This window comes from Nyctereutes procyonoides, unplaced genomic scaffold, assembly GCF_905146905.1.
Source record: "Nyctereutes procyonoides isolate TBG_1078 unplaced genomic scaffold, NYPRO_anot_genome, whole genome shotgun sequence".
Classification (NCBI taxonomy): Eukaryota; Metazoa; Chordata; class Mammalia; order Carnivora; family Canidae; genus Nyctereutes; species Nyctereutes procyonoides.
Window position 1 is genome coordinate 10842407 of NW_026575144.1, and position 13915 is coordinate 10856321.

General features: G+C 49.5%; 1 protein-coding gene across 1 annotated transcript in view; it reads right to left on the reverse strand.

The window, feature by feature from the left end:
• CUNH1orf198 (chromosome unknown C1orf198 homolog) overlaps positions 1–13915 on the reverse strand; it is a 33952-nt gene that overhangs the window by 15595 nt on the left and 4442 nt on the right. Inside the window, exon 2 of the mRNA XM_055308850.1 lies at positions 3578–3628. Coding sequence (XP_055164825.1) covers positions 3578–3628 — 51 coding nt within the window. The remainder of the gene's footprint in view (positions 1–3577; positions 3629–13915) is intronic.

Here is a 13915-nt window from a genome sequence, read left to right on the forward strand (position 1 = left end):
TCACAGAGACAGACTGTAGAAGGGTGGCTGCCAGGTGCTAGGGGAGGAAAGCGGAGCTGTTTAAAAGGGGACAGAGTTTCAGTTTTGCAGGACGAAGAGTTCTGTGGATAGAGGCTGGTGATAGCTGCCCCACAATGCCGAGTACTCAATGCCATGAACTGTCCACCGAGAAATGGCTGAGATGGATGGTCAGTTTTTTGTTATGTGTATTTTTCAATTAAAAATGAAAATTAATTTAAAATAGATAACGGATAAACAATTGAATGAAAGGACTCAGTGTCACGGCTGCCAGGGCATAACATCCTGGCTTAAAGACGACTACATGTCAACTACACTCAAATTAAACATTTTTTTAAATAAACAAACTGCTACAAATTCTTGGCTACTCGCCACCAAGACCTGTGGTCTATTTCTTCACACCTTGAATCCAGGCTGGACCGTGTCTCAATACGAGCAGAACAAAGCAGAAGCGACACAGGGCGATGTGCCAGCCTGAGCCTCATGAGGCCCTGGAGGCTTCTGCGCTCGCCCCTGGGGGACTCTTCCACCACCACGTGAAGAAGCCCAGGCTGGCTCACTGGGAACCCAAGGCCCAGCTGACAGCCAGCACCAGCTGGACACAGAAGGAAGGTTATCCTGGAGCAGCCAGCTTCCACGAGACGGCTGTCGGATGACAGGTGAGCCATCCCAGTCAAGGCCAACAGAACAACAGCTGGCTGAGCCCGGCCCACGCTGCTAAGCCCCAGAATCATGGGCAAAGAAATATCTGCTTTGGTCCATGAAGCTGTGGGGTGGTTTGTTATGCATCAACAGATAACTGATGGAGAGAAGGCGGTGTCAAACGAGGGAGAGCAAGAACCCATATCTGAGCTCCAAATCCTGCACCGGGAGATCGGAGCCGCCGTGCCCTGCCTGAAGCCACCTCCTGTTCGCAGCTCTGCAAAGAGGTTCTCACCAGTCTAGAAGTCCTCAGGCAGTGTGACAGAGCTGGAACACTCTGAATTGGGCTGGGGAGGTGAGTGGTGGATCCTTCTAGAACTCGACCTTCACTTGTGAAGACAGGGTAGGGACGAGCCTCTTTGTTCTCTGGATTGCTATTTGCCTCTGTAAGGTTCTAACACTCAGCTATTTAAGTCCAATCTCAAGAGATCAAACTAAAAGCTGAGGACCCCAAGTGAGCCCGCCAGTAAGCTGAGTCTGGGCTAAGTGGGCAACACCTATTAACTTCTGGAGGCTTCTCAACTGACCGGATTCCTAAGAGACGTGGCTGGCAACTGCAGACACTTAGTGCCAGCATGGGTGTAATCCTTGATCCTATTTGCTGTCCTTGTTCTGGAAGACACTTGTGCCACAGGCTGGCCCCAAGTGGCTGAGCCTCATCTCTGCACCCGCCCCTGCCACTGCCCATCCTTGTCCCAGAATGTCATCTGCGACAAGTTAATAATAGATGGAATGTCCCATCTCACAAATAGCAGATTCGGGAACATTTCACAAGGTAAATTCTTAATAGAGCAGATATTCTCATGGGGCACAAGATGGATTTAGAGCTTAGGATGTTATAACTCTTTTGACCTCCGTGCCTTTATCACTGTGATATCATCAAACAGAGGACCCAGTCCAGGAAACTCTGTGCCGCTTTCTGGGACACTGAATCCCAGGCTGTTCGTTCCCAAACGGCAGAGGGTCTATTTGCTTCTTATCACTAGGGATCACCTGCAGGGTTAGTGTTTCCCAGTTCCTCACTGGGGAGCCCCTCTAGGAAGACCGAGGGTCCTGGCTGACTGCCAGTGTGCTCATGTACTTTCTACCCACCCACAGCTTCCCTCCCAGTGTGACTAGACGAGGGTTTTAGGGGCTCCTGTATTTCCAGGCTGCTCCTTGATATCCTTCAAGCAGCATTCAGATCCCTAGGGAGACCCTGGCTTCCAGGCACACTGTTTCACTCAGTTTGCCCTCTGCACAGATCTAGGTAAAAAAGGACACGTGTGTGACGCAGGTGTTTGCATCTTTACTGCACGATGCTCAGGACCCCAGGGGAAGGTACTCTGAAGGCGGAAGGAATCTGTGCCCGCCAGATGAACATGTGCATCTGCATTAATACCACAATACTCTCAAAACCATCTCCCAGCTCTCCTGTGTGGACCATTTCATGCTCTTTCCCATCCCCAGGACAGCTCGGGTCACTTGGTGCCAACAGTCACTCACCAAGTGCTGTCCTCATCCATAAGAACGTTGTCAGATCTTTGATTTTAAGACACAGACCCCACGTGAGGACCTCTCAGGTGTCTTGTAGACCTCCTCACTGCTTTGCCCCCACTCTGACTCAACCCTCCGCATGCTCCCTGGATGCCCACTTCTTCTGGGACAAGTGATGTGAGCCTAGCAGAAAACCAAGACAAGTGCCTGCAAGTCTTGGCACCTCAAAGTCCTGATGTGACCTCAAGGTGAACTAAGGCACACTGCTGTCTTTGTTACTCCTATTATAGGAAGAGCTCTCCGACACAGCACTAAATGTTCTAGAATCCTGGTCTTTTTCAAAACTTCTTTCCTGTGGGTTACAGACACTTGCCTTTTGGTCCTTTTGCTCCTTATTAATGCACTTCTACTGGGTCAACTAGGGAGGCTCAGGGAAATGCATTAAAATCAGTTAAGCTAGACACTGCTAGGCAACTCTGGCAATAAATAATCAACATCCAAAATAATAATGATAGTAAATAAGTGACTAGGAGTTAGTGGCCAGGCTGGGCTGTATTCGCTAACACCTGTCCATGTGGTCCCACTGCCCCTTCAACTCCATAGGGCGCAAAGAGGTCTTTCCCTTTCTTCTTGCACCCTCAGGTTCCAGCACCTTTGAGCTGACTCCTCCTCCAGGCAATCTTGATGGATCTGCAGCCTTGTCCCTGCCACTGTGTCTCTCCTGCCCCCACACCTACCCAACTTCCTGGCCCTATTGAGTTCATTTTAATAAAAGCAGCTGCTCCCCCCATCCCACACCCCAAAAGCTTCCCTCCAAGCTCTGCCTTGCAGAGTGCCCCTCCCAAAGTGCTGAGTGCTGGGGGGCAAAAGGAAGAGCAGAGAAAACCCCCAACAGGGCTGACCCTCTTTCCCAGGACAGCTGGGACCCTAGTCAAAGGGCACTGGGGGGCCCTGGCTGCTGGTACTGATGACCACTTTAATTCCATCACAGCCCCACACCAGTTTAATCATCCCAGCCCTCTCCCCTCCTGTCTTCTTCCACTAGCAGAAGTACGTCACCTGCAGCCAGGCAGCAGGGCCCCTGACTTCTGAGTCCATGAAGTGCTACAAGAAAAACAGGACGGGGCAGCCCCAGTGGCGCAGCGGTTTAGTGCCACCTGCAGCCCGGGGTGTGATCCTGGAGACTGGGATTGAGTCCCACATCAGGCTCCCTGCATGGTGCCTGCTTCTCCCTCTGCCTGTGTCTCTGCCTCTCTCTCTCTAGCTGGGTCTCTATGAATAAATAAATAAAATCTTAAAAAAAGAGAGAGAAAAAGAAAAACAGAGGACTACACAATTCTTTTTTAAAAGGACAAACAAATCTAAATTTAATCCAACTTACCCTCGTTTCCCAGGAGAAAGGGGCTGAGTGCTCATCTTGCCAAGTTATGTCCTAAAATAAAAATTCAAGAATAAATGTGAAACCTAAACCCAAACATACACCATGCAAACATCCACCCAAGGCCACGGGGAAAACAGACCTTAGGACTCATCCCAGCTCCCAGCTTGGAGCAAGCCTGATGTTTGGCTCGTCTGCATAGCATGTGCTGACCTCCTCAGTTTGGCTTTGCCCTCACCTTTCCAGTGGAGGCGGCCAGGCACACCCCGGGGCACCCCAGTCAAAAGGTTGCTCAATGACTGTCTGGGAGGGCCCTTGGGGACTTGATGACGGGGATGTGAGCAGAAAGGGCAAGGGGCTTTACAGGCTCAGGCCTCTACCAGCGACTGCACACGAGGCCATGATGGGAAGAGGACGCAGCCCTCTGAGCCTGTTTCTCTGATCTGTAAGAGGAGAATCAAGCTTCCCTTGCAGGGTGGTTGTGATGATCAAATACACAACGTTGGTGTGAAGTAACCAATGATCAGAACATCAGGCAGTAATCCTCTGGGCAGTACGAACGCAGCTGAGCCCCCGCCATCCCCTCGGGCCCCCAGAGACCTGAGAGGCACTGCCCACCAAGGTCAATGAAGAACATGCCAATTTAATGCAAGTGCCCACTTAAGAGTGAGAGCTGTGACACTCTCACCATCACCAACAGAACACGACGGAAAGAGCCCTTTGGAGCAGTAACCAAGAATCTGGCCGTGGCTCTGCTACGTTCTGCTCCCTGGCCTAATAAACGAGTGATGGCAAAGACTGCCTTCTCTTGGCTGGCCCTCCAGGTCCCCAGCCACCTCCCTGTGCCAGCAAATGTCTCTCATCCGTGCCTCACTTCTCCTAGGGATCTCCTCTGAACTGAAAGTTGGGACATACTGGGCGATGCAGACTGAACATGGGATAAGGGATTTTAAATTGACATGTTCCTTCCATAGAGCACTCCCGGGAAGTGAGATCCTCCCCGCAGAGGTGCTCCCTGCCCCCAGAGGTAGATGAGGCTCTACCCTCCTCTGTGAGGCAAACGGGGTCCACAGTAGCCCATGCCGTCCCCACCTCAGCCTCTGAACCCCCCTCCCTCAGCCTCAGCCCCGATGTTCCTGGAAATGGGAAACACAACCAATGAGAGGGAACATGGGCCACTGCCCCTCCATTGGAATTCCAGCTAAACCCAAGTTACTCCTCAACTTACAAACTCTGTCCCTCCAAAAATGGAAGTGGGCTGCCTGGAGGAATGTGAGCAAATGAGCCCTTGTGCTGGGAGGGAGGCCTGCAGCCCAGCCTCGGGTGTCCCGGCTCTGGGTCTTGGGGTGGGGGGCGGTGGTAGGTAAAGGGAAATCAATTGGCAAATGTGCTCTTTTTTTTAAGATTTTATTTCCTTATGAGAGAGAGACAGCACAAGCAGGGGGAGGGGCAGGCAGAGAAGTACTCCCATTGACAGGGTGCTCAACACCAGTTTCATGACTGAGCCAAAGGCAGATGCTAACCAACTGAGCCACCCAGGTCCCACTGTGCTCCTTCTACCCAGACATGGGATGGCCCAGTGGCCACCTCAGTGGACAGAGGAAGGGTCAGGAGAGTGAGGAGGCAAAGGGAGGCAAGGGGGCAGACCCAGTGGTCACAGGCACCTTGGCGCTGGATCCCCTTATCGTGTGGTATGATCTGTCCTTATATATTAGATATACAGCTGAAATCAGCAAAAATTAAAATAAGGCTTTTGGCTTTGCCAGGAAAATGAGTGTAAGACTCAGAGGACCAGAGATTGAGCCTGGAGCATGCACTCACCAGTGGTTGCAGCCTGCATATTAGCTGACATTCCAAAGGGGTCGCAGACAGAGAGAGGGTCACACTGTGATTTCTCCCAACTTGGTGTCAATAGTTTTTTGTTTGCTCCAGCAAGAAACTCAGTCAAGGGGCAAATTCCTTAGATTTCTGCAATTCTGAGCTCATAAAAAATAATAAAACGCTTAACAAAAATAAACATGCCAAGCAAAAATGTTATTGCAGCTCTGATGTCAGCCGTGGCTGCACACTGCAGTGTTGGGAACAGGCTCTCAGGGCAGCTGGATGCAAAATGGCATCAGAATTGCCTGGTGGCAGTACATGCACACACGGTGTTCTCTTTCTTCTCTCCCATGATGACCAGCAGGCAACCAAAATGTAGCCAGGCACATGGTTTGGATGCTCACACATGCTGTATGTAGGGTGGCTTGAAGGATCCCCACCTGCTGTCCTGGTGCTCAAGATCTGAAACTACCAAGGCATCAAAACACATCTGCCACTTAGACCACGAGATGTCATGGAGTGGGGTTCTAATTTGGCCAAGAGTCCTCACAAATTCCTCCCCATAAGGAGGAATGTTTGTGCCACAGACAATGTTGCACCTCTCTAGAAATTATTTCTTCTCTGGAGCACAGCACAGAAAGAAGCCTAGAAGTCACTAGATCCCAAAAGAGCAGCACAAAAAGCAGAGGGATGCCACCAAGAGCCATAGGACATACAGTCCCTGGAAATATCAGAGGCCAATACAACATGTGGGAGGCTGTGCTCAGGCTCGTGTGGCTCCAAGGACTGCAGGACGGACATATACCAAGTCTTCTCTCCTCTGACATCCAAGAGGCCCAGGCTCCCTCTCACTGGAAAATGTTCACTCAACACATTGTTCACCTAACAGGAAAGGTGCTTAATAAAAAGGGGTGGGGGTTGGGGGTGGGCAGCCTGGTGGCTCAGAGGTTTAGCACCATCTTCAGTCCAGGGCCTGATCCTGGAGACCCGCGATCGAGTCCCATGTCAGGCTCCCTGCATGGAGCCTGCTTCTCCCTCTACCTGTGTCTCTGCCTCTCTCTCTCTCTCTGTCTCTCATGAATAAATAAATAAAATCTTTAAAAAACAAACAAACAGGGACACCTGGGTGGCTCAGTGGTTGAGCACCTGCCTTCAGCTCAGGTCATGATCCTGGAGTCCTGGGGATCAAGTCCCACATCAGGTTCCCTGCGGGGAGCCTGCTTCTCCCTCTGCCTATGTCTCTGCCTCTCTCTCTCTCTCTCATGAATGAGTAAATAAAATCTTAAAAAAGAAAAGAAAAGAATAGCTATTTCTCTGCTCAAAGTACCAGAATGCATATTCACACAAAATCTCCAGCATTTGCTTTACTATTCAGTAAAAGATGGATGCCTGAGTGTTTTTAAGATCTCTGTGGGCCCCAGACATTTGTACTGGCTGCAGCTAGCAGTATGCTGGAGTGAGGCTGCACCAACTCCAGAAAGTGGTCCGTGAAATGTTCAGGAATTTTTTGAACTTGCTGTTAAATATAGCCATTGGTAGATATTAAGTTACATAAGCACAATTAAAACATATTGTATTAGGGTCGCCTGGGTGGCTCAGTTGGTTGAGACTCTTGGTTTCAGCTCAGGTCAAGATCTCAGGGTCCTCAGGGTCGTGAGATCGAGCCCCACATCGGGCTCTGTGCTGAGCATGGAATCTGCTTGAGATTCCCTCTCTCTCTCTCTCTCCCTCTGCCCCGCCCCCCACCCAAATGAGTAAATAAAATCTTCAAGACACACACACATACTGTCTTATAAACAAAAGTAATATACTCCATACCCACAAGGATGAAAAATCACAAGTGTTGGCAGGGATGTGGAGAAACTAGAGCCCTTGGAGCCCTCATGCACCACTGCTGGGAAAGTGAAATGGTGCAGCCACTGTGGGAAACAGTGTAGCAGTTCCTCAAAAAAATTAAACACACACACACACACACACACACACACAAATTAAACACAGAGTTACCATTAGATCTAGAAATTCTACTCCTAGAGATATAGCCAAAAGAACTGAAAGGAGGCACTTGAACAGACACTTGTACACAGAGCTAGCTGCAGCTTTAGTTGTAGCCAACATGTGAATAGAACACAGATGTCCATCAACAGATGAATAAACAAAAGGTGGCAAATCCATACAATGGAATCCTACTCAGCCTTCAAAAGGAAGGAAATTCTGACACCAGCTACAAGCAAACCTTGAGTACATTGTGCTAAATGATTATGCCAGTCACTAAAGGGCAAATATTACATGATTCCACTTATTTGAGGTACCTAGACCAGGCAAATTCATGGAGAGGGGAAGCAGAATAGAGCTTACCAGGGGAGGGAGGAATGGGAAGTTATTATTGTTTAATGCTTTCAGAGTTTCTGGCTGAGGTGATGGAAAAGTTCTAGAAATGGACAGTGGTAATGGCTGCAGAGCAGTGGGAATGTACTAAATGTCTACTTAAGAATGGTTAGAACAGTACATTTTCTATTATGCAGATATTCTCACAGTAAAGGAATCTGAAAAGGCAACACTGGATGAGTCCAACTGTACGACATTCTGGAAAAGGCAAAATCATAGGCAGTATAAAGATCAGTGGTTGCCAGAGTTGGAGGGAGGGCAGAACAAAGAAGATTTTAAGGCAGTGAAAACACACTCTGCACCATACTGTAGTGATGGACATTCTTCTCAAAACCCACAGAATGTACTGCAAGAGCAAGCCCCAGTGCCAACCATGGACTTTACACAATAACCATGTGTCAGCGTAGGGTTAATCCACTGTAGCAAATGTCCCACTCTGAAGGCTGATGCTGCCTGTGGAGGTAGGGGCTTACTACTGGGCTTTTCTGAGAACCTAAAAAACCACTTGCAACATGCTCTGCTCCTCCGTGGGCCCCAAACAGTCAGCAAATGCTACACGTCAGAGATGCACCCCCTGACCCCCCCCTCCACTCACTGGAACCAGATGTTAAACAGTGACTAATACATTCAGGGCTGCAACCGATATCGAAACACTGAAATTCACCATATTTGACATGAAGTGCAAATTTTGCAATTCAACTTTAAAGTGATTTTGGTAAAAAAAATAAAAAAAAAATAAAGTGATTTTGGTAATTTTGCCTTTAAAATTGCTTCGTTATGAGCAACTCCTCTATAATTGGGTACAATTCCTCTGTATAAGTCATAACTATTCCAAAATTATTCTAAAATGAGAAACTCTGGACTTAAAGTTGATTTCAAACATGGGGAAATATTACAATTATTAACTTTCCCTCTTAATGAACTGGATTAGAGAGTACTGAGCATTTACTCTTCAATAACTTTTTTTCCACTTCCAAGGCCAGGCCAGTGAATTTGTATTGTTGCATCTCAAGGATGGGACCGATAGCGTCTGTGGACAGCACGGCCTGCACTGGCTGTCCCTGAGGTTGCTCACAGATCTGCCCGATGAAGGAAGCCGACCCAGAGGCATGGGCTTTCTGAGGTGACCTCTGAGCGTTTCCCGCCCACCGCCACCACTGCACAAAGCCAGGCCACTAGCAGCCAGCAGACAGGAAGTAGCACCTTCCCTGGAACATGGAAAGAGCTGACTTCAGAGACCCTGCCGCACGTGGGAAGTCGAGCCTACCCTCTGGACTTCCCTGAAGGCTGCGGGCCCGTCTGCCACCTGGGCCTGAACAAACCACACCTTCTCATGGATGCCCTCTCTGTGGCACACCTGTCTGAGGCAGTTGATGGGAATGGTCCCTTCCTGGGTGCTCACTGGCCCAGGTTTCACACAGGCACTATTCATGGACACGGGACTCAAGGCTCTCTCGAGAGGGCCCCCTACCCTAGCTGTTCACTGTTCCCCAGACCTGGCTGTAAATCGGCATCACCTAGGGTGCTATGATAATAGGCAGAATCCGTAGCTCTCACCTGGCGTGATTTGACAATGCTAACAATGTCACAGGTAACTCTCAGGCAGCCAGTCCATTGAGGGACAGCAGCTCTGCCCATCGTGAGCACATGGCCACACAGCCACAGCAGGCTGCTGGTGCCCGTGGGCCTCCAGGGCTCGGGGGTCCACCCCACGTACAGGGGTGCCCTCCATCAATACTGCTAGGTGGCTCTCGTCGTCCCCAAACAGGGACTCCTACTAAAGCAACCCAGGGTTCGTGTGGTTCTCACAAGCCCCAGGTTTTCTGGGCCACCTGTCTCCCTCTCTACTTTGGAGCGGGCAAGATCATGGCTCTGTGCGTTAGTATAATCCACCGAGGCAAATCCCAGTCTCCTAACAGGCTGCAAGGCTCCAGCATAAGAAGAATCCCATTTAAAAACATGTATTTCTTTATTCTTCCCCGGCATTCAAAGATTACAGACAAAACAACTGCACTGCACGTCCAGCGCCAGCACTGCAGAGCTACAGTAGGTGCGCGACACCAACAGTAAACACTCCTGTCTGCGAGGATCACAACGGCCCCAGAATGGCGGAATGTGGTGCCCGGTTCGCTCAGTTTCAGGGCTTAGAAAAGTTGGAATCCCAACCCCTGAGCGTCCCATGGATAGATCTGAGCAATTCACAAGCGGTGCCGGGGTCCCTCGAACCCTAAATCTTCCCTGCGCTCCCGAAGCCCATAAAGTAGAGGAGTTCCTAGTTGACAGATACGGTGGCATCTTGAGTCAAGGGTAAATTTCAACTGTGAATACTGGAGGTCAGAGAAATCGGGCTGAGACAGCAGAGCCTGGGAAGGAGACAGGAAAGGAACTGCCCTCCCAGTGAGCTGCTTGGTGCCAGTCTGTACCTCAAAGAGATGGTCGCACGGTTAAAACAGGTGAGACAGGGATCCCTGGGTGGCACAGCGGTTTAGCGCCTGCCTTTGGCCCAGGGCGCGATCCTGGAGACCCGGGATCGAATCCCACGTCGGGCTCCTGGTGCATGGAGCCTGCTTCTCCCTCTGCCTGTGTCTCTGCCTCTCTCTCTCTCTCTCTCTCTCTCTCTCTCTGTGACTATCATAAATAAATTTAAAAAAAAATAAAAAAAAAACAGGTGAGACAAGCCCACACTGTGATATTTAATCAAACACGTTCAAACGTTACATCCTCCCAAACACCTGCTGATGTTCACAGCAGCTTCACTCACGGTGGCCAAGACCTGGAAGCAACCCTGATGGCCTCAGCAGGTGAAGGGACGAACTACCGTACACACAGACAATGGAACGTTACTCAGCGCTAACAAGAACTGAGCTCCAGGCCCTGGAAAGACACGGAAGGGCCTCCAGCGCATATTGCTACCTGACAGAAGGCAACCCGAAAAGGCTACGTACTCTGTGCCTCCAACTGTATGGCATTCCGGAAAAGGCCCAGTCCGGAGACAGTACAAAGATGGGTGGCCGGGCAGCCTGGGTGGCTCAGCGGCTTAGCGCCACGTTCGGCCCAGGGTGTGATCCTGGAGAGCCGGGATCGAGTCCCACATCAGGATCCCTGCATGGAGCCTGCTTCTCCCTCTGCCTGGGTCTCTGCCTCTTTCTCTCTCTCTCTCTCTGTGTCTCTATGAATAAATAAAATCTTAAAAATAAAAAAAAATAATAATAAAAACAAAGATGGGTGGCTGCCAGGGGTGAGGGATGGGAGGGATGAGGGGCAGAGCATGGAGGGCTCTGAGGGCAGTGAACTCCTCCGCTCGATGCTCTGACGGTGGATACGTCTTTATACCTTTGTCTGGACCCACTGGATGCACACACCACGAGGGAACCCTGATGTAGCCCACGGACTCCGGGCGAGGCTGATGCAGCGTGGGGCTTCATCCACTGTAGCAGATACCCCGCCCCGAGGGGTGTCGGAGCGGGGGAGGTTGTGCCCGTGTCAGGACAGGGAGTATAGAAGAAATCTCTGTACTTTCTGCTCTGTTTTGCTGTTAACCTAAAACTGCTCTAAAAAACAAAGTTTGCTTTTTAAAAAAGTGGGGGAGTGAGGAAGAATGATTAAAATATGCCCTCCCCCCTTTTTTTTACCAACTGCTTCTTTTTAGGGACTTTTATTTATGTATTTATGGAATCGATGCTTCTCCTCCTGACTTGTAATATATTTAACTCCGCTGAGATAAGAGGGTTTCCATAAATGCAAGGACAAAACTGCAGCCCAGCAAGACAAAGGCAGCTAGGACTGATCTAGCGAGCAGCTTCCACCGTGAATACAAATTCAGGGGCCCTGGACCCCAAGACCAGGGCAGAAACGAAAGCTCGGTGCCATCATGGTAATGGGAGCAGGGGGGCAGATGATAGAGAGTTTTGCGGAAACAAAACAAAACAAAACAAAAAAAAACAGAAAATGAGTAGGATGTTTAAACAGACCAGGCCCTCCTTTGCCTTTCAGAAAAATGGATTTTTTTTTTCCTCCAGTATAAAGGAAATCTCTTGCTTATGAGTGTGAAAGGGACTCCTGTCAATGAAAGGGTTCTAGATTGCCAACATACTTCTCAGCTCTGCCCTGTCCCTCCCTGTGTGACAGTGAATAAATAATTAAATTTCTTTTCCAAACTCCGTTCTGTGGCAGCCCCTGGGTCACCCTCCCACAGGAGCTAGGGAGACGGCCTGTGTGGCTGCCTTAACCCCCCAGGACTCACCTGTTCAACGCCCTTCTTCCCCTACATGGGGTAGCAGGCCAGGTGCTCTCTGGGCAAAGAACCATCGGTCAGGAAGGTGAAGCCTGTGGGAGAGGCCCAACAGCCTCCCCCTTGAGGCCCATGGAAAAAGATCTGGACTCTTGGCCACCACCTTCTCAACTCCTGTCCAGAGCCAGGGCACAGAACCCCAGATGCAAGGACATGAAAAGCCACGTGAACCCAGTCATCTTTTCTAAAAACTGCATGGTTCTACCAGACAGAAGGTGGGAATCATAATTATACATGCCACTTTCCTTAAAAAAACAAACCCAAAATACTGAGAAAGTAACTCTCAAATTCCCTCATTTTGGGGTTTTTTGTTTTTTGTTTTTTTGCCAAAATCCAAAAAAAGTAAAAGCCAAACTGCTCAAGCAGAAGGGGAAGAGGTGACCTCACATGTGACAGGTCCTGTGTCAGGATATCATATATCCAACCAAACCCAAATCTGATAAAAAGTGAATACTTGAGGAAAGTTCTATAAAGATACCACCAACTGCTTCACAATGCTGCTTCTGCATTGTCTGGATCTTTTAACAGTAACATACATATACATCATCTTACATACCTTACAGCAATTTAGTTTATTTTTAAAAAAACAAACATCTAGGGGTGTCTGGTTGGCTCATTCCGAAGAGCATGTGACTCCATGGATCACAGAGTCATTGAGTTTGAGCTCCATGTTAGGTGTAGCCCCCTCAGATCACTTCAGGGAAAGGCACTTCAGCCAGCTGGGAGCAAGGGCCAGATGGGGCAGTGGGGCTGGGCCAAGGCAGGGGCCCTCGGAGGCCTGCAGAAGGAAGTTCTGACCTCAAGCCATGCGGAGTGTATCAGGGAGTCAAGGAGGCCAAGGCTTGGCCCCAGAGGAGGAGGTGAAGGCAGATAGGAGCATGGGGGCAGCCCAGCCCCTAGATCCCTGCAGGAGGGGGAGGGATGCAGGCATCTAAGGAGACACACTTCCTTCCCACAGCAGCTGGTCATGCTAAGCTGTTGAAGAGGAGGCGGAGCTGTCTGGCTCCAAGGCCTGAAAACTCTGTGTTCTGTAGCATGCAAAATCCAGATCATCAGGGTCCCTGCGGGCTGGCGTATGGCACGTGGCAACCCCCTTCCTGGCCAGCTTCACCTACTTTACAGGAGGTGAAGGAGAGACAACTAGGTCCATGAAAAGTAAACACACCAAATTTCTGGGGTTACCAGCTTATGGCCTGCAACACATCCCTAAAAATTCAGTTTTGAGGCTGGGGTGTTTTTTTTTTTTTTTTTCCTATTTGATAACAGGAAGCAGCAGAGGCAGACTGAGTGATCTCTAAAACCTTCTAAAATGAAAACCTCTCATCTCCCAGAGTAAGCCAAATTCCCTAAACTTTATTGCTCAAGGAAGAATGCAGGAAAGTCAGCCTGCTGAGGGCATCTGTTTGCAAACATGCCTTCATGTTCATTACCAAATACCAGAGGAACCTCATGGGCCACTCAGTTCACAGAGGGAGAACTATGCCCTAAGCAGGTGGCACCTTGCTGGTGGCACGGCCAGGAATGGAAGCCAGGTCTGGGGACTCCAGGTGCTCCTCTTCTTTCACTAGCAGAGTAGTAGTCCACCAGCAGCTAGTCTGAATTCTCTGTACACAAGTTGCTTGGGGACATGATGGAGGGCAGGAGGGGTTGGTCACCTTGTGTTTAAATTTTAATAAGATCACATGTTCATATGTGTGTGGTGTGGGGGGGGAGGATTTTAAAGAAACTGGTGAAGATTACAGGCAGCCTAAGCAGCTCTAAAGCTAGAATGCCTCTGGTTTCCAATGGAACAGGCTTTGAGAAATATTTGCTGAATTGATTCCCAAGGAAATAAAAATCTGGAA